At 43.4% G+C, this 24,232-nt stretch overlaps 1 protein-coding gene across 2 annotated transcripts in view; it reads left to right on the forward strand.

Moving 5' to 3' along the window:
* LOC138739518 (copper-transporting ATPase 2-like) overlaps positions 1-24,232 on the forward strand; it is a 146,060-nt gene that overhangs the window by 81,485 nt on the left and 40,343 nt on the right. The window contains exons 16-21 of one of the 2 annotated variants that reach the window (XM_069891755.1): positions 3,560-3,706; positions 6,064-6,206; positions 6,902-7,105; positions 7,224-7,341; positions 9,894-9,996; positions 21,098-22,058. In XM_069891755.1, the coding sequence (XP_069747856.1) occupies positions 3,560-3,706; positions 6,064-6,206; positions 6,902-7,105; positions 7,224-7,341; positions 9,894-9,996; positions 21,098-21,371 (989 nt within the window). In that variant the 3' untranslated portion in view covers positions 21,372-22,058. Of the gene's footprint in view, positions 1-3,559; positions 3,707-6,063; positions 6,207-6,901; positions 7,106-7,223; positions 7,342-9,893; positions 9,997-21,097; positions 22,059-24,232 lie in introns of those variants that run through there. The other variant, XM_069891756.1, reaches the window with a different exon arrangement.

The following is a 24,232-nucleotide window of genomic DNA, read 5'->3' on the forward strand; positions in this document are numbered from 1 at the left end:
GTCACAGCCCTGGCTAGATGACAAGGAGTGGGGAATGGCCCCTGCAGAAGAATGGAGGGAGCAGGCCACACTGGAGTTGGGTTCTCCTTGCTCGGTCCAAGTCACACTACTGCGGAGTGGCACCAATGTGGGATGTTTAGGAAAAAGGTTGGGCAAAGCTGAGGGTCCTCTCTACAGGGAGCAGCTGCAGAGGCTGGGCTAGGAGAGCTTCAGTGAGGCATGGCCTGCCCCGGAGGCTGGGTAAGGGGGAAATAAAGATGACAGAGGGACAGGGAGGAGAGGCTGCAGGGGGTTCCCAATGAGAACGTCATCCAGGCACTAGGACAGAGCAGCACCACCGGATGGAGAGTCAGCCAGGCAGCACAGAGGTTAGAGCGCTCCATACTCAAGCCTCTGCTCCCAGCAGCTGCTCCCCCCATCCCACCAGCAACTGGGAAGAGGAGAGCAGAGGGTGGAATGAGGATGAGCAGTGCTGTGGTCCCCCTGGCCTCACCCTGATGCAAGAGGTAGCTTTGCTTCAGGTTACTTCCTGCTTCGTGCGCTTGACTGTGGATGCTGCAATGATGCAGGTATCTGCAGAGACCAGTGGCAGCAACATTCCTGAATAGAACAAATCAGAAACAGGAGCAGGAGTCGTCCATCCAGTCCGTTGAGTCTATTCCCACATTCAGCGAAGTCACAGCTGATCTGGCCGTGGACCCAGCTCCATCTTTCCCCTGTAAACCCTTAATTTCCCAATAATCCAAAAATCTACCTTACTGCATTTTAAATATATTTAATGAGGCAACTTCTCCTGCTTCCATGGGCAGAAACCTACACAGAAAATCAGTCAGGATTTTGAAAATATTTGGTATGTACAAAGCCCTCCATAATGTTTGGGACAAAGGCACTTTTGTTTCTCCTTTATTTGCCCCTGTCCTCCAGATTTAAATTTGTAAAAAATAATTCACATGTAATTGAAATTCATATTCCAGATTTTATTCAAGGTTATTTGTATAAATTTTGATTTGACCATGTAGAAATTACAGGGCACCATAATGTTTGGGACATCGCTTCACAGGTGTGTATGAGTACTCAGATATATTTAATTGCTTCATTATGCAGGTATAAGAGAACTCGGCTTGCTTTGAAGCTTTTGATCACCTCTTGAGTCTGTAGTTTCCATTTTTCAACATGAGGACCAGAGTTGTGCCAATGACAGTCAAAGAAGACATTATGAGACTGAAAAACAAGAATAAAACAATAAGAAACAATACCCAAACCATAGGATTATCAAAATCAACAGTTTGGAACATCATTAAGAAGAAAGAGTACGTTGGAGAGCTCAGTAATCACAAAGGGACTGGTATTCCAAGGAAGACCTCCACATACCCCAAACGTATGTCTGACAGATCAGAAATACTCTTCAGGACACAGAGGACTTCGGGAACAGAAATACAGAGGCTACATTGCAAGATGTGCTCCATGATAAAGGTGGTCTGCTTTGGATCTTGGGCAGTTCCTTTACATTTCCACACTTTGCTCTTGCCCTCACTCTGATACAGGTTAATCTTGGTCTGTCTCATCTGCCCACAAGACCTTTTTCCAGAATTCTGCAGGTTCTTTTAAATACTCTTGGCAAACTTTATTCTGGCTATCCTTTCTGTGGCTAACTAGTGGTTTGCATCTTGCAGTGTAGCCTCTGTATTTCTGTTCATGAAGTCTGCTGCAGACACTGGTCATTGATATTATACATAACCTGCCTCCCGAAGAGTGTTTCTCATCTGTCGGACATAGGTTTGGGGATTTTTTCCTCATTATGATAATAATTTGGCCGTCAGCAGTAGAGGTTTTCTTGGAATACCAGTCCCTTTGCGATTACGGAGCTCACCAACATGATCCTTCTTAATGAGGTTGATTTTGGTAATCTTAGGCTTGAGGGATGTCTCTCACTGATTTGTTCTTGTTTTTCAGCCTCTTTGGCTTCTTTGACTTTTATTGGCACAACTTTGGTCCTCCTGTTGAAAAATGGCAACTATAGGTTCAATAGATGATCTAAATCTTAGAACAAATCTACATCTCTTATACGTGCTCCAATGAAGCAACTGTGAGTAACCATAACCATATAACCATTAACGGAGCGGAAATAGGCCATGTTGACCTTTCGAGTCCGCACCGGTTCACTGATTGCCACTGATTTTTGTTTTGTACTCTACATCTGATGCCTCTCATGTCAGTGTCCAACAATAGTCGGCCAGCTTTGATGCATTCCAGTTGCCTTGATTATTGGCTTATGTGAGATATATTGATCAGGAAGAGTTTCAAGAAGAGATGTTGTTTTGTGAATCATTAGAAACAGGCACGACTGCAGTTGATATATACAGCAAGCTCAAAAATGATCTGGATGAAAATGAAATATCCAAAGGAAACATTGTATTTTGTGCTGCAGATGGTGCACCTGCTATGATGGGTAAAAAAGCAGGATGTTTAAAATTAATGAAGGATGAAAGTCCAAACATGTTGGTTGTGCATTGTGTTATCCACCAAGAAAACTTCGTTTCCAAGAAAGTTTCCCCTGTTCTACACGAGATACTGCATTCTGTAATCAAGTATATCAAAGCTAATGCCAGATGTGAATATCTATTTAAGCAGTTTTCTATCAATAAAAATGCAGAACAGATGAGATTATTGCTTCACATTGAAGTAAGGTGGTTTACTCACAAACACCAGAGGAGCCAAATGTCCCAAATATTATGGTGCCCTGAAGTGAGGGGACTAGGTATTAAAAAAAATTGTAATTTCTAAATGGTAAAACTAAAACGTATACAAATAAACCTTGAATAAAATCTGAAATGTGCACTTTAATGATATGTGAATTGGAGCAAATAAAGGAACAAAGTGTATTTGTCCCAAACATTATGGAGGTCACTGGGTATTTGTACTTTTTGATTATAGAAACTAATACAAATTAGCAATTTAAAAACAACATACATGAATAAATATTATGTACATGTAGTTCTTAATATTTATATGCATGTTTTGTAACAAAATGTGCACGTAAGAGTGAAAATGTGTATGTGATATTTTTTTCATGTCTTGTGCCTCGTCAACGTTTGAAGTTCATCATATGTAGCTCTTGTGTTAAGCAGGTTTGGCCATCCCTGGGCGATTAGAATTCAGTTTTTGCCATTAAAACCCCCTGGTTCATAATATAGATCTTTAATGTTGTTTGACCATGTGGTAAGGATCCAGTTTGATGCAGAAGTGCACACAGCTGTTGAGGTTTCTCACTCAAGAAAATGGAAGGAAGTGCAGTATTTCACATCTTTTCTGGGCCCCCTTCCCTATGAAGCAGTCATATTTTTTTTTTCCCGTACTTCTCTCCTACCAACTACATAAAACAATAATTATTTGTTTCATGAAGTGAAAAGAAAATGAGGCTTTTACTTAAATGTGCTATGGCCTCCAGGGATACCCATTGAGAATGGGTGTTCTTGACAGCTTTTTGAAGCCCTTGATCAATCATGGCTGTGATATTTCATTAGTGATACTAATTCAGTATATGTAATGACATCTTTAGGTGCAGTGGGTTCTCAGGTGATCTCTGTCACAATTGGAAACCGAGAGTGGATGATACGCAATGGATTACACGTTGGAAATGATATTGATGAGGCCATGATTAATCATGAACAGAAAGGACAGACAGCAGTGCTGGTAGCCATTGATGGTAATGCTCACACAGTGATTCCAACTGGGAATCTGCAATAGTAATGTTATATATATATATTTTACTCCATGGAAATGCCTTGTTGCAATACAGGTCATAATCAATAAGAATGGTAACAAATCCAACTTCTCAGTTGGAGAATTGTTCAAAACTTACTTGCGCATTATCTTGAATAATCTAATTGTTTGGTTTATTATTCTGGGTGAATTCCTCAAGAATTGTGCAGATTATTAACAAACTTATTTCCAATACACAAAAGTAGAGGATAATCTCAGCAGGTCGTGCAGCATCCATAGGAAGTAAAAAGCAGTCAGCGTTTTGGGCCTGAAACTTTTACTGTCTTTTACTTCCTGTGGATGTTGCGTGACCTGCTGTTACATGAGATTTAAATCCGGTTCAGTGGGTTCATAGAGAAGCGAGTCCAGACACACGCCGAAAACAAAGGATGATCTTTATTGTACACATGGGGAAATCGTAACAGGGAAGACACAAAACAACACTTGACACTAAAATTATATATGCATTTACATCAGATACAGTAATCTCCAGTGCCAGTGGCCACCTACTCTCTATTACTGTGCACACATGCAGTAATATTGGGTAACTAGCACACTCTTACAAGACAGGGACTTCAAAATACATATACTCCTGATTTCCTGTGCCAACAGGGTGCGGATCAATACTAAGTATTCCCACACAACACTACCATCCGCTCTATGTGTAGTGCATACCTTACCAACATCTCCTCCAATGATGGCCAGAATTTGCAACCTAGTGTAGTCAGGACCAAGGAGCTAAGAGGATAGCTACTGTACCTGGTGAGGTTTTAAAGCTGGGGAGTTTGGCCCAGGTAATCAGGAAGTGATTTAAAGGAGTCAATGGTCAGGTCTGCACTGATGGGTGGGCAGAGTCCCACCTTGATTGGCAGGTGATGCAACTTCTGACTAGGTTCCAGGCAGAAAGATCACATGACTCTCCACAATCCATATTCCCACCAAGTTCCAGACAGAGAGGCCACATGACCCACACTGCATCTGCTGAGTTAATCTTCAACCCCAAAATATCAGGGGATTTTAGATGAAATAAAAATATCTCAAATGTGACCCCAACCCGTCCATTGAAAAAGACAAGTAGGAGCAGAATGAGAGTTGAGTATTCTAATGAGGTTGGGAATCTTGCATATTTTAACTCGTTGAATGGAGTCAACATGGAAAAAGGCCCTTCAGCCCAACACCTCCATGCCAACAAAGTGTTGAGCTAATCCAATCTGCTTGTGCCTAACCAATAGAGCTCTAAACTTTCCCTTCCTGTGTACCCACCCATAGGTCTATTAAATATCACCTTAGCCACTTACTCTGCAACTTGCTCCATGTGTCCCCTATCCTCTATGTGTAAAACCTGCGCCCCTGGTCACTTTTAAATCTGCCTCCCTTCACCTTAAACCTATGCCCAATATTCTCCTATCCTGGGGAAAAGACTTATCTATACCCCTCATGATTTTGTATTCTCCTCAGCTTCCTACACTTTAGGGAAAATAGAACTGCAGACAGAATTCCAAATGTGGCCATATGTACAACTTGAACAGCTGTTAGATGATGCCTCAAATCATGTACTCAGTGACCTGACCAATGAAAGCAAGCATACCAAACACCTTATTTAACACCCTGTGTCACTGAATATTGATCAGGAAGCTTTCCCAAGCCTGGCAGAACTGAGAACCTTGAGGGCTAGGCAGAGCTTTAGGGTGTAGAATTGCTTTTACTGCATTATTTGAAAGAAAGTTGTGGGACTGAGTTTCAGAGACACATTTCTCGGCAAATGAGCAAAGAAAATCTCACAAAGGGATGTGAAAATATCTAAGAATATTCATGTGAATGAAATACTTTAAAAGTGAGGAAAAGAAGCATATTATCAAAATTTACTAAGGTAAGACTATAAATTTGAAATAAATAGAAAATGCTGGAATATTATATGGTCTTTAGGGAGTTTGTGGTTGAATGATCATTTAAAATGTCCTATGCTTAAAAACTACCAGAATGTATGTAACAACGTTATATAAAATCTTTTATCCTGATATGACAGAAGTAATAAATTAGTAGAAGATTACAATTAATATTGAGCTATATTCTAAATCTATACTAAATTTAAATTACTTTGCGTCAGTACAAATGCAGCTAATACAAGTTCAAAATATGAGCAGCTGCCATAAGTGGCAGGTCAGGCAGCATCTGTGGAGGAAAATGGAAAGCCGATGTTTTGGATCTGGACAGCTCCTGCTCCAGGTTCCACTATCTCTGAGATTATTTCATGTCGACATAGTTCTCATTCTTCCTCATGTTGTATTTCTTTCTGGAAAGGTGCGCTGTGTGGTATGATAGCAATTGCAGATACCGTCAAGCCGGAAGCTGCGCTGGCTGTGTGCACTTTGCAGAACTTGGGAGTGGAGGTGGTGCTCCTAACAGGTGACAACTGCAAAACAGCTGCAGCAATTGCTAGCCAGGTAGGTGTTAATAACATCTGATCATTCCCCATGTATAGGACCTCCTACAAGGGTGTGATGTTTGGTGTGGAGGGCTTGTTTCCTTACTACGGGACTGACTCTTATCTCCCTCCTTTAAGCCCTTTTCCTCAGCCAATTCTTACTTGTTATGGTTTTTGCCTTGATATTCAAGATGTTAACCATTGCCTATAGTTGAGTATTGAATAATTTTATGTAGCAGATAGAATATGAAAAGAATTATGGGTGATTGACACAGTGATTATCAGATTCCCAGCTGCAAAGAGTCACTAGCAATTTCAGTGAATGGGCTGTTGCTGTTCTTCTCTCCCTCTGAACCTGGGGAATGGCTATGATTAAAGATGGCAATCGATTCCCAAATACAAGCTGCAGTTACTGATAGTATTTACCTGGGCTCCACTCTCAATGATCCTTGAACTTGTACACCAAAGTCATTCTATTCCTCAGTACACACATAGTATATTGAACGCCATATTAGTCCTCCCAGTGTGCCCGATAATCATGATTCCTCCCGGACGTTGAGAACATGTTGCTCAATGAATTTTGGAAATACTGTCCTATTTACTGGGATTAAATGCATTAATCATAAATTAAAAAGGTAAAGATTTTTTTCAATTACAAATATAAATATGTGTCTCTTTATTCTTTCTCTTAAGTTTTGTTTTCAATTTATTAAGGTTGGCATTAAGAAAGTATTTGCACAAGTTCTTCCCTCTCATAAAGTAGCCAAAGTTCAGGAGCTTCAGGACCAGGGTAAAACGGTTGCAATGGTTGGAGATGGAATAAATGATTCTCCTGCCCTTGCTAAAGCTGATGTGGGAATTGCCATTGGAACCGGCACAGATGTGGCTATTGAAGCAGCTGATGTAGTTCTTATTAGGGTGAGCCACTGCTAAAAAAGCAGCATTCATACAAACTTGAAGCAACTATTTTTATCTCCATTATCATTTTATTTGCTTTGGAATTTGTGGTGATGCGCATTCTGTCTTTTTCCATCAGAATGATCTGCTAGATGTTGTGGCTAGTATTGATTTATCGAAAAAGACTGTTTCTCGAATTCGAATAAATTTTGTATTCGCCTTAATTTATAACCTGGTTGGAATTCCCATTGCTGCTGGTGAGTGGAGATTGATTTTTTTTTAACCAGTTTTGTCCTTTACTTTAGCACTTTAGTTCCCTTAAAATCAATAAATGGGTTTATACATTCAAACCCTGTTCAATATACAAAGGGGAGGACATTGGGACATCTTCAGGAACCAATGAGAAATTAACAATCCGTTGAAAGTACACAAATGTCCCAGGTTCACTCCAGATTTGCTTCTGCGTTTCCTTTCCACAACACTGAAGAGCTTGGATACTCATCAGAGATTCCAATCCATCTGGCCAGAATAAAGCTTAACCAAACTGCCTTGCTTGAATGCCGAGCTGGTTCACAGATGAGCTCCCATGAGGAAGAATGGGAGATAAGTAGGAGGATGTGTCTGGGGGGGTTTGGGAGAGGAATTTTCAGTAATGTTGTTGATGGGAGTATCTGATCGTCCCTGAACTGTGATCGTACTCTTTTAATAGTTGAACAATATGGAAAAAGAAATCTGGAATTTGTTTCTGTTGCTTTCTGTAGGCCTTTTTAGAGAATGTGTTCAGCTTCCATGCACTTCCTTTTGCTTCCTTCTGTGTCACAACAATAAGTCAATAATATTACTCTATTCTTATTGTTTTGAATCTGCAGATCTTGCCTTATGAGTTGCATGCAAATATAACAGATTTACATGTATCTGCATGGACTAGATGGGCTGAAGGTCTTGTTTCTGCACTGTCGTGTTCTATGGTTCTAAATCTCTATTTCAGTTGGAGTTAGCAGAAAAAAAAATCATACTATGGTCCATGCAATAGAGATGGATGCTATTCAGGATCAACTTTATTTCCATCCAACTTCCTTTGACATGATCAGAACAAATGAAAGAGTAGGAGTGTCCTGATGAAGGGTTTCAACCAGAAAAGCCAAATCTATTCCTTTCTTGTTCCACAGATGCTGCTTGGCCCACTGAGTGTCCCCAGTGGGAAAGCTTGTAATAAATGCATATATTGAATCCTATACTTGGTTTTCAGCTAAGTATAACTCTTTATTTCTTCCTGCGGTAAAGGCAATCTGCATGGAATTCATGCCGCTGTTGTTAATTTTGGAATCGTGCATCTTGTGCATTTGACTTCAACCAAATATTTTTTTTTCTGGGCAGATTTTTCATGTATCTGCTGGGATGATGGCTAATGAAGTCTCAGCATGTTGCTTAACTTGCAGCTGAATGCATGAAGCCCTCTTGTGACACTGTACTATAGAGGGTAAAGTGAAGCCAGCACATAAAAATCCACTGATATTGCTTGACGGGTCCTTTTACAGAGTCAATGAGTGGATGGAATTCTTCTTGAGATAGGATTAACAAGGAGAAAAGAGGTTCTGTGCATTATAAAATTATGGGGAGAAAGTGATCAAAACTTGTTTGCTCATCAGTTATTTGGTTCAAATGCTGTGTGGATTCCTGCTGGAGATCCAGCTGCACTGGATGGGTCACGTCTCCAGAATGGAGGACCATCGCCTTCCCAAGATCGTGTTATATGGCGAGCTCTCCACTGGCCACCGTGACAGAGGTGCACCAAAGAAAAGGTACAAGGACTGCCTAAAGAAATCTCTTGGTGCCTGCCACATTGACCACTGCCAGTGGGCTGATAACGCCTCAAACCGTGCATCTTGGCGCCTCACAGTTTGGCGGGCAGCAACCTCCTTTGAAGAAGACCGCAGAGCCCACCTCACTGACAAAAGGCAAAGGAGGAAAAACCCAACACCCAACCCCAACCAACCAATTTTCCCCTGCAGCCGCTGCAACCGTGTCTGCCTGTCCCGCATCGGACTTGTCAGCCACAAACGAGCCTGCAGCTGACGTGGACTTTTTACCCCCTCCATAAATCTTCGTCCGCGAAGCCAAGCCAAAGATATTTGTCATTGCACATTCAATTATTTACCATGTGCGTTGTATAACCAAACATCTGAGACATGGTTTAGGCATTCTGTTGCATGTGCAATATGAAGACTGAAAGTGAGCTATTTTGAAAAAGTACAGGTGGTACAGCTGAGGAATACTAATAGAGAGAATATAGAAATACTGTAATACGTTGATGATATGCAAACTGCTATATAATTGTGTTGCAAACTAAAAGTGACACAAGATTATCATTGATCAGGATAATGCCATGCATAATGCCTAAGTTAAACATGATGCATATTCTTCTGTTCCCTGCATGTTCATGTATCTATCTTGAAGCCTCTTAAATGCTAATCTCTGCTTCCACTACTAACCCTTACCATTGTTCCAGGCCCCCTACCTCTCTCCGTGTGTATAAAACAAAATACCCACCTGCCTCATTTAAACTCTGCCCCCTCACTGTATATGCTTTGCTGTACAGTAAATAGTTTGAAACAAAATTGTTCACTTTCTTGATTTTGATGTCCATTAAACTTGTGGATCACTGATCCATTTTTGGTATGAAGTCAGCCTCCCTTTGATTTGAGTTGTTAACCTTGTGCCCAGGTTTCACTTAATACCAAAACCTAAGCACCAGTAATTATTTTAATGATTCTTTGCTTTATGTTTTAAAATATGATGTGTTTTCTAGGGGTGTTTTTGCCTTTGGGCCTAGTTTTACAGCCATGGATGGGTTCTGCGGCAATGGCTGCTTCCTCGGTTTCTGTGGTGGTTTCTTCTTTACTGTTGAAACTGTAAGTGACTGAACTTAATGTTTCTCCCCATTGAATCTGTTAGTATAAAATAAGGTATGTTATTTCACAAATATTTGATTAATTTATAATATCAGTGTGTATTTTTTAATTTTAGAAAGATAACAATAGTGACTCACTGGTGAAGCTGTTTCAGATAATTTCCTCAATAAAAGCTCATTATACATGAGATCAGATGCAACAGCTGTAGTGAGAATAAAAGCTCTCACGACTGGAGTGAGAACAAATGCTTTTATTAGCTTATATCAATGGGTAGGGTCTCACAGTCGTCTTCAGAAGGGTTCTGGGTTTAGACAGGAAGCCAAGGGTTATATGTGAGCAGATGGGGGTGGGGCCAGCCATCAACACAACTCAATACCAGTGAATCCCAGTTCACTGTGTACTGACAATAACCACAACAGCAGTGTGAGTATAAGACAGCTTTAATAAACTAATATGTACACTAAGAGGCCTTGTCTCTCTGCTAGACAAACCTGGAAGGTAGACTGTAGCTCTGGACTGCTTTATATACAAGCTCACTGGGCTGACCCCTGGTGACCTAGTGGTGTAATTACATATCACCACATTCACCCCCCCTTAAAAAATTGTTATCCCCCCACCACCCCATCCTCGTTCCCTTGTTTGTAAGTTCGTAAATCCAAAAATTTTCGTGGCTTCCGTTGCCTTCTAGACCTCCTCAGTAGTGGTATAGGGGTGGGGAGTGCGGTCTGCCTTTCGTTCTTTCTTGGTGGAGGTGTGGGAGTGGGAAGTACTGGTTGGTCGTGTGGGCTGGGGATCCTCTTGTATGGGATTAGGTCCTGCCATCAAGTTTAGAGTGGTGATATTTTATGGGACGGGCGTACCCAGGGTCCTGATGTCCGGGGTGGGTGTTAGAGTTCTCTGGGGTGACTCGATGGACAACTGTTCTCGTGACTGCTGCTGGGCTCCTTGTTGATCCATAGACATCTGTGTTTCCTCCACGTTGTTCTCACATCCGGTTGGTGCGAGATCCCTGACGGCCACTGAGTCTTCTCTTCCATTTGGGAATGTGACGAAGGCGTACTGAGGTTTCGCATGCCTCAACTCCACTTGATCCATTAGTGGGTCCACTTTGTGGGGTCTGCAGTGCTTCTGGAGGAGAACAGGTCCCGGTGTCATCATCCATTTAGGCAGCACTGTGTCCGTCGTGGCTTTCCTTGTGAAAGAAAAGATACAGTCATGTGGGGTCATGTTCATGGCAGTACACAACAAAGAACGTATAGAGTGTAGGGCATCTGGCAACACTTCTTGCCATCTAGTAACAGGCAGGTCTTTTGCTTTTAAAGTCAAGAGGACCGTTTTCCAGATTGTGGCATTTTCCCTTTCGACTTGTCCATTCCTCCTGGGATTGTAACTTGTAGTGCGGCTGGTAGCAATATCCCTCTCTTGTGCAGGTACTGCTGTACTTCTGCGCTCATGAATGCAGCACCCCTGTCTGTGTGTATGTAGTTCAGGTACCCAAATATGCTGAAGATGGGTTGGAGTCATTTTATAACAGTGGCTGCTGATCCATCAGAACACGGGATTGCGAAAGGGAAATGGGAATATTCATCTATTACGTTTAGGAAATAGACATTTCTATTATTGGATGGGAGCGGGCCTTTAAAATCGAGGCTGAGGCGCTCAAAAGGTTTGGTAGCTTTTATCAGGGTGGCTTTGTCTGGCCGGTAAAATTGCGGTTTGCATTCCGCACAGATGGGACAGCTCTTGTTCACTGACCTCACTTCCTCTACCGAAAATGGGAGGTTTTAGGTTTTGATGAAGTGAAACAGTCTAGTGACCCCCGGGTGGCCCAGCTCGTTGTGCAAGTTCTGCAACTGGGACGTGTGGTTAAAGATGGCACAAGTGCCTCTGGACAGCGTATCCGGGGGCTTGTTGAGTCTCCAGGGGCGGTATAGAATGTTGTCGTTAAATGTAAACAATTCTATCCGCCAGCACAGGATTTTGTCATTCTTAATTCTCCCCCTGTTCTGGTTATCGAACATAAAAGCCACAGACCGTTGGTCTGTGACGAGGGTGAAGTGTTTGCACGCCAGATAATGTCGCCAGTGCCTTATTGCTTCCACAATGGCTAGGGCCTCCTTCTCTACTGCTGAGTCTCTTACTTCTGACCCCTGTAGGGTTCGCGAGAAAAAGGCCACCAGTCATCTGTCTTGGTTTAGGGTGGCTGCCAGAGCCACATCGGATGCATCCGTTTCTACTTGAAACAGGATTGACTCATCTATGGTAGCTTTAGCGATATGGTCCCTAATGTCCCTGAATGCTCTGGTGGCTGCTGGGCACAGTGGGAAAACTGAGGCTTTTATAAGTGGGCAGGCCCTGTCGGCATAGTTGGGGACCCATTGGGCGTAGTAAGCGAACAACCCTAAACACTTTTTTAGTGCTTTCAGGGTGTATGGCCCTGTGAGGTCTAGGAGAAGGTGCATACAGGCTGTGTCTGGGCTGATTTCCCCGTTCTGCACTATGTAGCCCAGGATTGGCAACTTCCTGGTGCTAAAGATGCATTTGTCCCCGTTGTACATTAGGTTCCTTTCCTTGGCTGCCTGGAAGAAGCATTTTAAATTCATGTCACGATCCTCCTGAGTGTGGCCACAGATTGTCACATTGTCCAAGTAGGGGAACACTGCTTTCAGTTGGAACTCATCTACTATTCAGTCCATTTCTCTCTGAAACAGGGACACTCCATTGGTGACATCAAAGGGAAGTCGCAGAAATTGATACAGCCTTCCGTCTGCCTCAAATGCCATGTAAATGTGATCGTTGTTTCTAATGGGCAGTTGGTGGTATGCTGCCTTCAGAACTATGATGGAGAACACCTTATACTGTGCTATGTTGTTGACCATGTCTTCTATGCGTGGCAGGGAGTAGGCATCTAGTTGTGCATATTTGTTGATTGTCTGGCTGTAATCCATTACCATGCGCAGTTTTTCTCCTGACTTTACTACAACCACCTGGGCTCTCCAGGGGCTGGTGCTCTGCTCTATGATGCCCTCCTGTAGTAGCCTGCGGACCTCTGCCCTAATGAAGGCTCTGTCCCTTGGGCTGCACCTCCTGCTCTTTGTGGCTATTGGTGTGCATTCTGGGGTCAGGTGTGTGAACAGCGGAGGGGGTTCTATGTTCAGGACAGACAGGTTGCAGTGTTGTTTCTTCGTAAGGCGTAGTGGGGGGGGGGGGGGGGTGAGGCCCGTTGTGTACTATTGTAATGCTTTCTAACTGGCACTGAAAATCTAACCCCAATAGCACCGGGGCACAGAGGTGAGGGAGTATAGTAATTTGAACCCTTTGTATTTTGTGCCCCGGATTTCTAGAGTAACCCTGCAAAACTGTTTTACCTCAGTCACAAGGCTGCTGGCTGCTAACAGGATCTGGTGCTCACTCGGGTGTGTGGGGAGGATAAGTTGGTTGACTAACCCCTGGTCAATAAAACTTTCAGTGCTTCCACTATCTATTAAGCAATTTACCCTCAAATCATTAATTTTGATGCCCAGAGTGGCATCAGATAAATTGATGTGGACTCGCCTGTCTGGCGTGTCCTTCCATCCGATAGTACTCGGCGTCATATTCGTCTCCTGAAGACTGTGTCCTCTGCTCTGTAGCATTTGTCCAAGATGGCCGGCTGCACATGGCATTCTTCTTCTTCTGTTTGTCTGTGGAGTAAGAAGAGCTTTCCTGCCTCTCATTAGCATGAGAATGGGCCTTGGCTGTGGCCTTGGGGCTTCTGCAGACTTTTGAATAAATGCCCACATTTTCCACAGTTGGAACAAACATGTTTTTTCTGGCAGGGCAGAGAGCTCTGGGGTGTTTTCTTTGTCCAATGAAAAAGTATTTGGGACCCTCAAGGTGTGCTGCTGCTGTGGTGAATTCCTGTGAGGCAGCATACTTTTCTTTACGTGGGGCGAGAGAGTCCAGCAATGTGACATCTGTCCCAGCCTCAGGGTCCTGTGAGTACTCCTCCAATTCTTTCCTGGTGCTTTCTAAAGCTTCTGCAATAGTCTCTGCCTCATTTAGCCCCATTATTCCTTTCTCCAACAATCGATGTCGCATCTCAGTGGACTGTATGCCCACAACAATTCTGTCCCTAATAAGGTCCTCCACATACTCCTGAGCTGATACTGCTTTAAATTTGCAGCCTCTCGCCAGATCTTTCAGAGAGTGTATAAAGTCTCTGGCAGACTCCCCTACTTGTTGTGACCTGGTCATGAGTCTGTACCGGGAGTGGAGTTTGCTATGCCCCTTACTGTAATGCCTCTGTAAAGTGCTCATTGCCTCTTGGTAGGACCTGGCATCCTGTATAAGGGAATAAGGGTGGTCTCCCAGCTGCGCTAACAGCAGTATTAAGAGCTCTTTATCCGATGCCTCAGCACCCTCCACGAAATTCAGAAAGCATCTCTGCCCGCGGCCGGTGCGTGCCGGCTCCGGGATTTCTGGGGTCGAGCTCCAGCCTGTCTGGTCGCAGCACACGGCTAAGCCGCATTCTCTGATCCCTTAGGTGTAGCAGGGGTAGACCCTGAGGTACTGGGAGCTGCTGGTAGAGCCTCTGTGGGGCTTGCTGGAGGAGTAACCTGGGTGCTTGGGTATGTTGGCTGAGTCTCTGGCTTTGGGAGATTTGCAGCGGGCTTAGGGGGAATCCCAGTGGTAGCGTATAGTCTCCGTGGTACTGGGGAAACTGCTGCTGGGGGAGTGACGGTAGCGGTGTCTGCTTTCCCTGGCTCTGGAGTGGTTGGGAATTCTGCACATACAGGAGCATGACTTGTGGATATCCTTTCACCCGCACTTGTAGTGGCTCCTTTCTGATCGGACTGGGGTTTAGGGTTGGCGGTGCCTGTACCGGCGAACCATGGGCGGGCAGGGCTCTTGGCCATTTCTTACCTGTCCTATCGTACTTCTGTGGTCTTCCCTGCATTCCACCATGATTCCAGTACAGCGGTTCCTCGTCGTCTCTGTCCTCGGAAGCACACGCGTGCTAGTTGTCTCCGGATTCCATTCCTCAGGAAGAGTCTCCAGGTGGTCGGGAATGCGGGTTGGAGCAGAAGCAGCTTCAATCCTAGTATCTATCATATTAGTTTATTAAATTGTACTGACAATAACCACAACAGCAGTGTGAGTATAAGACAGCTGTAATAAACTAATATGTACACTAAGAGGTCTTGTCCTCTGCAAGACAAACCTGGAAGGCTAGATTGTAGCTCTGAACTGCTTTATATAGAAGTTCACTGGGATGACCCCTGGTAACATAGTGGTGTAATTACATATCACCACACACTGCATTCACCTCTTCCTGTAGAATTTAGGGCCAGTGAAATGGATTCAGAAAAAATAAATGGTTGAAAAATATACAGTTATTTACAAATTTACAGATTTAAGCAGTCCAGGGGTCTGGAGATCCTGGTGGAGCACCTTAGCACCGAGGCGCCTTGGACTCCTTGGGTCTCCTGGTGCCCTTATAAGGGAGGAGATGCGGGCTGAGTCTCATGAACTGGATCCCCAAAGGAGGTGTCGAGAATGAGCTCAATGGCTTGCAGGGCGCCTTAAGCAACGGATCCTCTGTCCCTGATGGAGATGGTGGTCCTCCCTGCCATCCGGGTTCTCCACATAGGCGTATGTGGGATTGGCATGTAGCACTTTCACTCTTTCCACCAGGGGGCCAGTCTTGCTTCTCCTCACGTACTTCCTGAGAAGGACTGGACCAGGAGCAGTGAGCCAGATTGGGAGTGTAGTTCCCGATGCCGATCTTCTTTTGAAAGTGAATAGGAGCTTGTGAAGAGTAGCATTGGTCGCGGTACATAGTAGTGACTGGATGGAATAGAGCGTCATAGGAAGGACTTCCTGCCAGTATGAGTCTGGAAGGCCTTTTGATTTCAGGGCCAGTTTGACAGCCTTCCAGACCGTGGCATTCTCCTTTTCAACCTGCCTAATCCCCCGGAGGTTGTAGCTAGTAGTCCTGCTGGATGCAATGCCCCTCACCAGCAGGGCCTTTATGAGTGATGAAGTGGACGTGTCTGTACATGGGATGGTGAACAGGAAGTGGGAGTACTCATCAATGATGGAGAGGAAGAAGGTGTTCCCATTCATGGAGGGGAGAGGTCCCTTAAAATCGACACTGAGCCATTTAAAGGGCCTGGTTGACTTGATCAGGTGCACCTTTGGGAGGCAATAGAAGTGTGGCTTGCACCCCGTGCAGACCTAGCAAGACCTGGTCATTTCCCTGTTGTCTTCCATGGAGTAGGGTAGATAGCGCGCCTTGACAGAATGAGCCATGTGGGTAAACCCTGGATAGCAGAGCTCATTATGCATAGACTCCAGTTGGCTGGTGTGTGCAGAGGCACAGTTTCCTCTGGATAAGGCATCTGGAGGGTCATTAAGGGCTCCTGGCCGATAGATAATGTCATAATTGTAGGTGGAGAGCTCGATCCTTCACGTAGCAATCTTGTCATTTTGATTTTTCCCCTCTTGACATTATTTAACATGAATGTGACCAAGCGCTGGTTAGTGATGAGCGTAATAGTTATACCAGCCAGGTAGTGTCTCCAGTAACTTATGGCTTCCTCAATGACTTGAGACTCCTTTTCCACTGATGGGTTCCGGAGCTCATGGCCTTGTAATGTCCGCAAAAGAATGCAACCAGTCTGTTTGAGGGTAGTGGCCAGGGCTCTGTCTGAAGTGTCGCTTTCCACTTAATGAAAAACAAGTACATTCTCATCCACCGTGTAAATGGCCGCTTTCGCAATGTGGTTCCAGAAGTAGTTAAAAGCTGTTTGGGCTTCAGCCAAGAGGGGGAAGTTAGCGGCTTTTAAGAGAGGGCAAAACTTATCAGCGTATTGAGGGATCTACTGGGCGTAATATGAGAAAAACCCCAGGCTTCTCCTCAAAGCCTTTGTGGTCTTGGGGATGGGGAGCTCTAACAGGGGGCGCATCCTATTGGGATCGAGGCCAATGATGTCATTCTCCACCACGTAGCCAAGGATAGGCAGACATTTAGTCCTGAACACGCACTTGTCAGAGTTATAGGTGAGGTTCAGGGCTTTCGCCACATTGAGAAAACTCTGGAGGTTGGCGTTATGGTCTTCTAAGGTGTGGCCACAGATTGTGACATTATTGAAGTAGGGGAAAGCAGCCTTCAACCCATTCTCATCCATCATTCTGTCCATCTGCCTCTGGAAGATAGAAACCCTGTTAGTAATACTGAAAAGGACCCTCTGGAATTGATAGAGATGACCGTTAGCCTCAAATGCCGTATATGGACGGTCCTCGGAATGGATTGGCAGCTGGTGATAGGCAGCTTTCAGGTCAATGGTTGAATAGACCCGATACTGCGCAATATCATTTACCATGTTCGAAATTCGAGGGAGGGGGATATGCATCCAGGAGTGTGTTCCGATTAATAGTTTGGATATTGTCAATTACTAGCCTGGACTTGTTTTCCCCTTTTACCACTACCACTTGCGCTCTCCATGGGCTGGTGCTAGGTTCGATGATACCTTCATCGAGCAGATGTTGTGTCTCAGGCTTTATAAAATCTCGGTCTGCTGTACTGTACCTCCTGCTCTTGATAGCAATGGGTTTGCATTCAGAGAACAGATTTGGGAAGAGAGGTGGGGGGGTTCGATATTCAGTGTGGAGAGGTTGCATTTGGGATCTGATTTTACGGGCCCTCCGTTCCAAACCGTTAAGGGGGGAGGGGACCAGAATACTACAAGGTCACGCTTTTAAGATGACAAAGGAAATCCAGACCCAACAACACTGGAGCACACAATTCATCAAGTATATACAGGCGAAATTTACAGAAATCCTCCCCCCCCCCCACCCCAAACGATAATGTTGTTGAACACACGTAGAATGTGAATGAGACGTGAGAAATATGCGATAATTAGAAGGATACATCTTCAGGTTGTATTTTTGCACATTCCATGAGTCTATGAGCCTTTAAGTGAGCTTGTGACGATTAGGCATTTAGTGAAATGTGCGTTTACCTTCACAGTCACTATGGAGTTGCTAAGCTGGTGAGGTCTGTCTTGATCTAGAACCATCAAGGCTAGGTCCTGGAGACTCCATGCTCCTCACTTGAGTGGCCCCCACTGTCCTGGGTTGCCCTGCATGGGTAAGATGGCATCAACCTCGTGGCGCAGCAAGATGGCCACCCTCCCTCCCTTCTCCTCCGATGATGATGGCGCTGAGTTTGAATTTGGGTTGTGGCAAGATGTCAGCTGAGCCTTTTTGCGCTGTTTCCTCACTGTCATCCCCATTCGACATGTTGCGTAGCAAGTGTTTTTGGGTGAATTTGGGGCAGACAGCTTGGGGCTGGAATCAGATCTGGGAGAGGTGCAGGCTGCGGACTTCCCCAGGTTCCAATACCATTTCATGCCACAGCTGGAACACATTGAGTCTTTAGCCTTGTAACGAGATTGGGGATGCTAGCTTTTGTCCCAGAAAAAGCACTCCCTAGCGTGGGAACTGGCAGCCGTTAGGGCAGGGATAGCAGGAGCAGCCAGTACTTGGAAGGGGTCACCTAGGTGAGTGAGCTCGCTGGCTTCGACGCCGTCGTTCTTAAGCTTGGCCTGTTCTGGCAATTTGGCCAGCCCGACATGGCTAGCCAAGTCCTTCTTTCCCGATTCGAACAGTCGCTGCCTCATGTATCTTGAGCGGACCCCCACGACTAGAGTGTCCCAGATCTGTTCTTCCTCACAAGCGCGGCCCATGGCCACTTTGTACCTGCACTTCTTGGTGAGTGTCCACAGATCTAGCAGGTAGTCATTGATGGTCTCTCCTGGCAACTGGTGACATAGAGCAAGTCGGTGCCTCACTAGGACCTCGTTTTGCGACCAGGTACCTAGTCTTCAATGCCTCAATAGCAGCATCGTATGTAGAGCATCATATGTAGAATTTCCTCTTTATTTCCTGGCATGACCTTCATATTTCTCGGTGGTCATATAGTTTAGTCCCTGATGACTGCATACCCTTTTGTTCCTACCCTCAAAACGAGTGTGGACCTCCTGAGTTCATCAGTGTGGAAGACGTCTCTGGTCGCATTCAGGTAGGCCTGGAAGCAATCTAGCCAGTGCCTGAACTCCTCAGCCATGACGGGGGACAGAGGGTCTATCAATAACATACCTGGCTTCAGTAGCGCTTCCATTGTTAGGGAATAAGCTAATAAAATTGTAGAGTGAGAAAAAGCTCTCCCCTACTCTAAAATGATTGGGTTAGATGAAAGTTATTCCATATTTGGTTTTAACTATAGACACACAGCTTATAGCTCCTGGAACAACATACGATGTATTAAATGCTATGAACAAAAAAAGTCACTTCTATTGGGATTTGTTATCCAACGAACTAAATTCATGGCCACTTTGTGAAGGGGAATTTCCTCTTTATTTCCTGGCATGACCTTCACATTTCTCGGTGGTCATATAGTTTAGGCTTAGTCTTGCTGATAGGGGATGCCACAACTCAAAAACTGAATACATTGGAAGCTAGGATATTGGAGTTATCAAAATGGTGAAGGGCATGTGAGGTGTCCAGGATATTAGAGGAGGTGAAGAGATGAGACTGAACAAGTGAAGACAAGATGGAGTTGAGGAGATGAGTGAAATAAGTTCAATAGGGCAACTAACTTTCACTAACCCTTTAGATTAACTTGAATGATTGAGTTTTACAGTATAGAAACAGGCCTTTCAGTCCAACTTAGTAAAAATAAAGAAATCCTGGAGGAACTCAGCAGGTCTCGCACCATCCAGACCAGATAAAGATATATTTACTCCTTCAGTCTAACTTGTCCTTACTGACTATGTTAGTCACCTTTGCCTGTGTTTGGTCCATATCCCTCTGAACATTTTCAATTCACGTGCCTGCCCAAATGTCTTTTAAACAATGCAACTCATTCCACTTACTTACCACTCTCTTGTGAAAAAATGATGCTCCTTGGATCTTTTAAATCTTTCTTAACTTAAATTGATGGCTTCTGGTTTTATTTACCTCTGCCTGGTGGTAAAGTTTGAATGAACATCTAGCTGTTATGCCTTCCTCCCTCACCACCATCCAGGGACCTAAAAAATGCTTCCAGGTGAGGCAACTATTTGCAAGCACCTCCTCTAATCTCGTCTGTTGCATTCAGTGCTCCCAATGTGGCCTCCTCTACGTTATTGATACCAAAGGCAAACTAGGCAACTGGTTCCCAAGAACCTGCGATCTGTCCATAAAGGCCATCATGAGCTTCAGATTTCCAGCATTTTATCTCCCTCCCCTTTCCCTTAGCAACGCATCAGACCTTAGCTGCCTCCCCTGCTAGAATGAGGCCAAACACAAATTGGAAGAACAGTACCTCATATTCTGCTTGGGTTGTCTATAAGCTAACGAACATAGAATTTTCCAATTTAAAGAAACCCTCATCCCCATGTTCTTTTCTCTCCTTCTGATCTAGTCATGTTCTCTCCCCTTCTCCAGCCTCACTTACCTATTTTCTTTCCTCTATCCCATCTGGTTCCTCCTGTTCATCATCCACACACACACATACTCCTGCCCCTCTCCCACTTGTTCATTCTGCCAACCATCCTCCCTTTTCTGGTTCCTCATCACCTTCCAGTCTCTGTCACTAGCTCCACTCCATCATCTCTCCCCCCCCTCCATTAGACCCTATTTTTCTCACCCCTTATCCATCTCAACCGATCATCCAACAAAAACAGCCTCCCAACTCCATGCCTCCCCTTTCTTCATCTGCCCATCATCCCCTTCCTCACCTGGTGCCACCTGTTGACTGCCAGCTCCTGTCTCACCTCTCCTCACTTTCGTTTTCCTCTCAATCTTGATGCAGAGTGTCGTCTTGACATGCCCTGCCATTCTTCTGATGTTGCACCACCTACTGAGTTCTTGCAGCTATTTGATTTTTGCTCCAAATTCCAGTATCTTGTTTAACTGGTAATTTAAGACTTCTACTCTTTTCGAATTACAGAACAGACTCAGTATTGAATTGATTTCTTTTGCATCTAAATCACACCAGCTTGATGATTAGAATATTTTCTCAATCAGCATTTTGTATGTCATTTATACATTGCCCTGTTATACTCATTTTTAGCTACAAGAAGCCAGATACAGAAAAACTTGAATCTCAAGCACAGGGCCACATGAAGCAATTTACACCATCCCAAATTAGTATCCGTATAGGAATGGATAACTGGCATCGAGATTCTCCAAGGTTCAGGACCCGGGACCAATTCAAACACGTCAATCGATTATCTCTTAATTCAATAACTTCTGACAAACGATCAAATCAGAATGTATCTCTTCATGGAGAACATGATGAATGGTCTCTGCTGGTTGGAGAACAAAATGAAGAGCATTGCATCTAAAGACTGATGAAGATTATGAATTGATAAAATGTATTGTAAAGATCGTCCAGTAAAATTCCAAAAATCAGTCAGATGCCAGAAATCTGGACCATCCAGACTCGCAAATTTTTTAAATTTAGCATGTTTTTGTGTGCGTGCCACAGGTATTCTTTATCACAGAGAAATTAATTTGTACACGTATTTTTCTTTTACAATATTCATTTTTAAACATAATTTCAAGCATTTTTTGTAGTGAAAAATTTGTTTACATTTTTGTCAAGTGTTGATTTTATTTTCTTTAAAACTGCTCATTTTGATAAATGAAGCATTCTGTATTTGCTAATGAATAAACTATCAAAATTTAGCTGTTCATCTCTTCTTTATTCCAAAAATCCAGACCAACCCAATCCCCGAGCAGTGCGGTCTGTGGGATTTCTACTGTATCTAAAATAGTACCCATTAAATTTGAACCTTATTGAGGAGCAAAACAGCAGTGAAAATGCCCAAGTCAGATGTGTTCTGATTTGATGAACTCCCTGCTACTTTACTAATTTTCATTCAGTTTGAACCAAATATACACAAACTTTTTGAAACTGTAGTTTTGTATGGTTTAGGTTAATTTTGTACTTAATTAATCAGTTAGTAGTATACTAGATCTCAACAGTTATGTTATTTTGGACCTCAAACCATGATACTGTATATTTCTGAACAAATAGAATTCCAGTAAATATGATCCACTATAAATAGTTGTATCTTTAAGAATGACTTTGCATTTCATTTCTTTTATATTGTAATGAGACCTATGTTTTTCTATCTTTTTAAGTCATTGGATGCAATTAGTTGTCATCATGTTATAGAAAGAAATGCCTGATCTAGATTATTTTCAATCACCACTCATGGTTGCTGTGCAAAATTTTGATGAGGAAAAGAAATCGATCTGACTCGCCCTCCTTACTGGCAAATCATGCTTCCTATTGGTTAGAACTGGGGCAGAACAGAGATGAACAGTTATACAATCAGCATTCACTGAGAGAAACATTTAAACAAATTCTCACCATTTTTAATTTCCATTTTAAAGTCGTTTATTTATTTATTTTTTTTTTGTTTTTCACACCATAAATCACATTAACCATGGTACACACTTTTTCCTTTTCACACATATACAGTGCCATTTTCTTTCCCCCCCCCTCCCTCCTCCCATCCCACCCTCCCTACCTCCCCCCTCCCATCCATTTAAGGTATAAAATCTAGGATACATTAAACCAGTCAGACAATGTTGTCATTCAATAAAAATACACCAGAAATTCTACTGAGTCCATTCTTTTCATTTCCTTTTCCTTCCGTTAACTTAGGTAATGATTGTCCCCGGTAGGTTTTCGCATTTTAAATTCTTGATGAAATTTTATTCCTGATGGAAGGTTCAGCCCGAAACATTGACCTGTTATGGTTGGTGCCTGACCTGATGAATTCCTCCAGTACTTTGTGTGTTGCTTTGAAATAAATCCCCAGTTATTCCTCTCTGTGACATGACTTATCCTTATTTTGAATCCACAATGAACTCTTCGGTCCAGACTCGCCTCCATCTCTGACAGACATGCAGGCTGGAGGCCCATGAACCAAGTGAAAATCGAGTCTTTTGGACAGTTTCCCTGCCAAAATTCTAATACGTTTTGTCGAGGACTTCAGTCATAAATTCACAACCTAATCTCTTGTATCTTGGAAGAGGGAAGTGTGTCAGAGACCCTGTAATCATCATTAACTTCAAGAATGCAGACATGAAGCTGAAACTGATATTCCATTCTTCACTCCATCATAGCTAAAAATTAACAGATGCACAGGAGATGTGATTCAAAGATGTTCTCTGAGCCTTGAAAAATATCACATACTTAATATCTCCCTAATGATTTTATATTTCTCTTTCCAGGAAAAATAAGTCCAGTCTCTCCATATAGCTCCAGCTATTCAGTCTCGGCAACATCCCCCCATGAATCTTAACGGCACACTTGCCAGTTAGTGACATCCTTCCCACAGCAAGGCAATCAAAACTGCACTTAGTATTCCAAATGTGACATATTATCAGGCATGCTAAACTCCTTCCTCATCATTCTGTCTCCCCTCAATGTCAGGGAACTGTGTATTTGTACCTCAAGATTTCAGTGCTGTCTCCGGCATCCTATTGTTATGCTCTGCTTCAGTTTGACTTGCCTCAATGCAACCCTTCACACTTAGCTGAATTAAACTCCATTTGCCATTCCTTGCTGTACTTACCTCCTTGATAAAACCCTGTTGTAGACTCAGATAACATTCTTTGTGCACTACATCACCAATTTTAGTGTTGTCCACAAATTTACTAACCTTGGCACCTACATTTTCATTCATTTTGTTAATCTAAATGATGAACAAAAAAGTACCCAAAAACATTCTCTGTAGAACACCCTGGGTCACAGGCTTCCAATTGGAAAACATCCCTCTCCTACCACCCTATAACTTTAACCACCAAGCAAATTTTGTGTACAATTCCCTTGCTCACCCTGGATTCCAAGAGACCTAACCTTCTGGATAAGCCAACGACAGAGTATCTTGTCCAAGGCTTCGCTAAACTCCATGTAGCAATATCAACCACCCTGTCCTGCCCTTGGTTACCTCCTCAAAAACTCATTCAAATTTGTCAGACATGATTTCCCATGCACAAACCCCTGCTGACTGTCCCTGAGCAGTCCTTGGCTTTTTTGTTTGTTGCAGAGTTTAGGAATTAAAGGTTAGGAAAATGATAGGTAAGTGGAATTGAGTTAATGGCCAGACAAGCCACGATTTTATTGAATAGTGGAGCAGGATCAGATGGCTTACTCCTCCTATTTCTTTATGTTCTTATTTTAAATGTA

Source organism: Narcine bancroftii, chromosome 7 (assembly GCF_036971445.1).
Source record: "Narcine bancroftii isolate sNarBan1 chromosome 7, sNarBan1.hap1, whole genome shotgun sequence".
Classification (NCBI taxonomy): Eukaryota; Metazoa; Chordata; class Chondrichthyes; order Torpediniformes; family Narcinidae; genus Narcine; species Narcine bancroftii.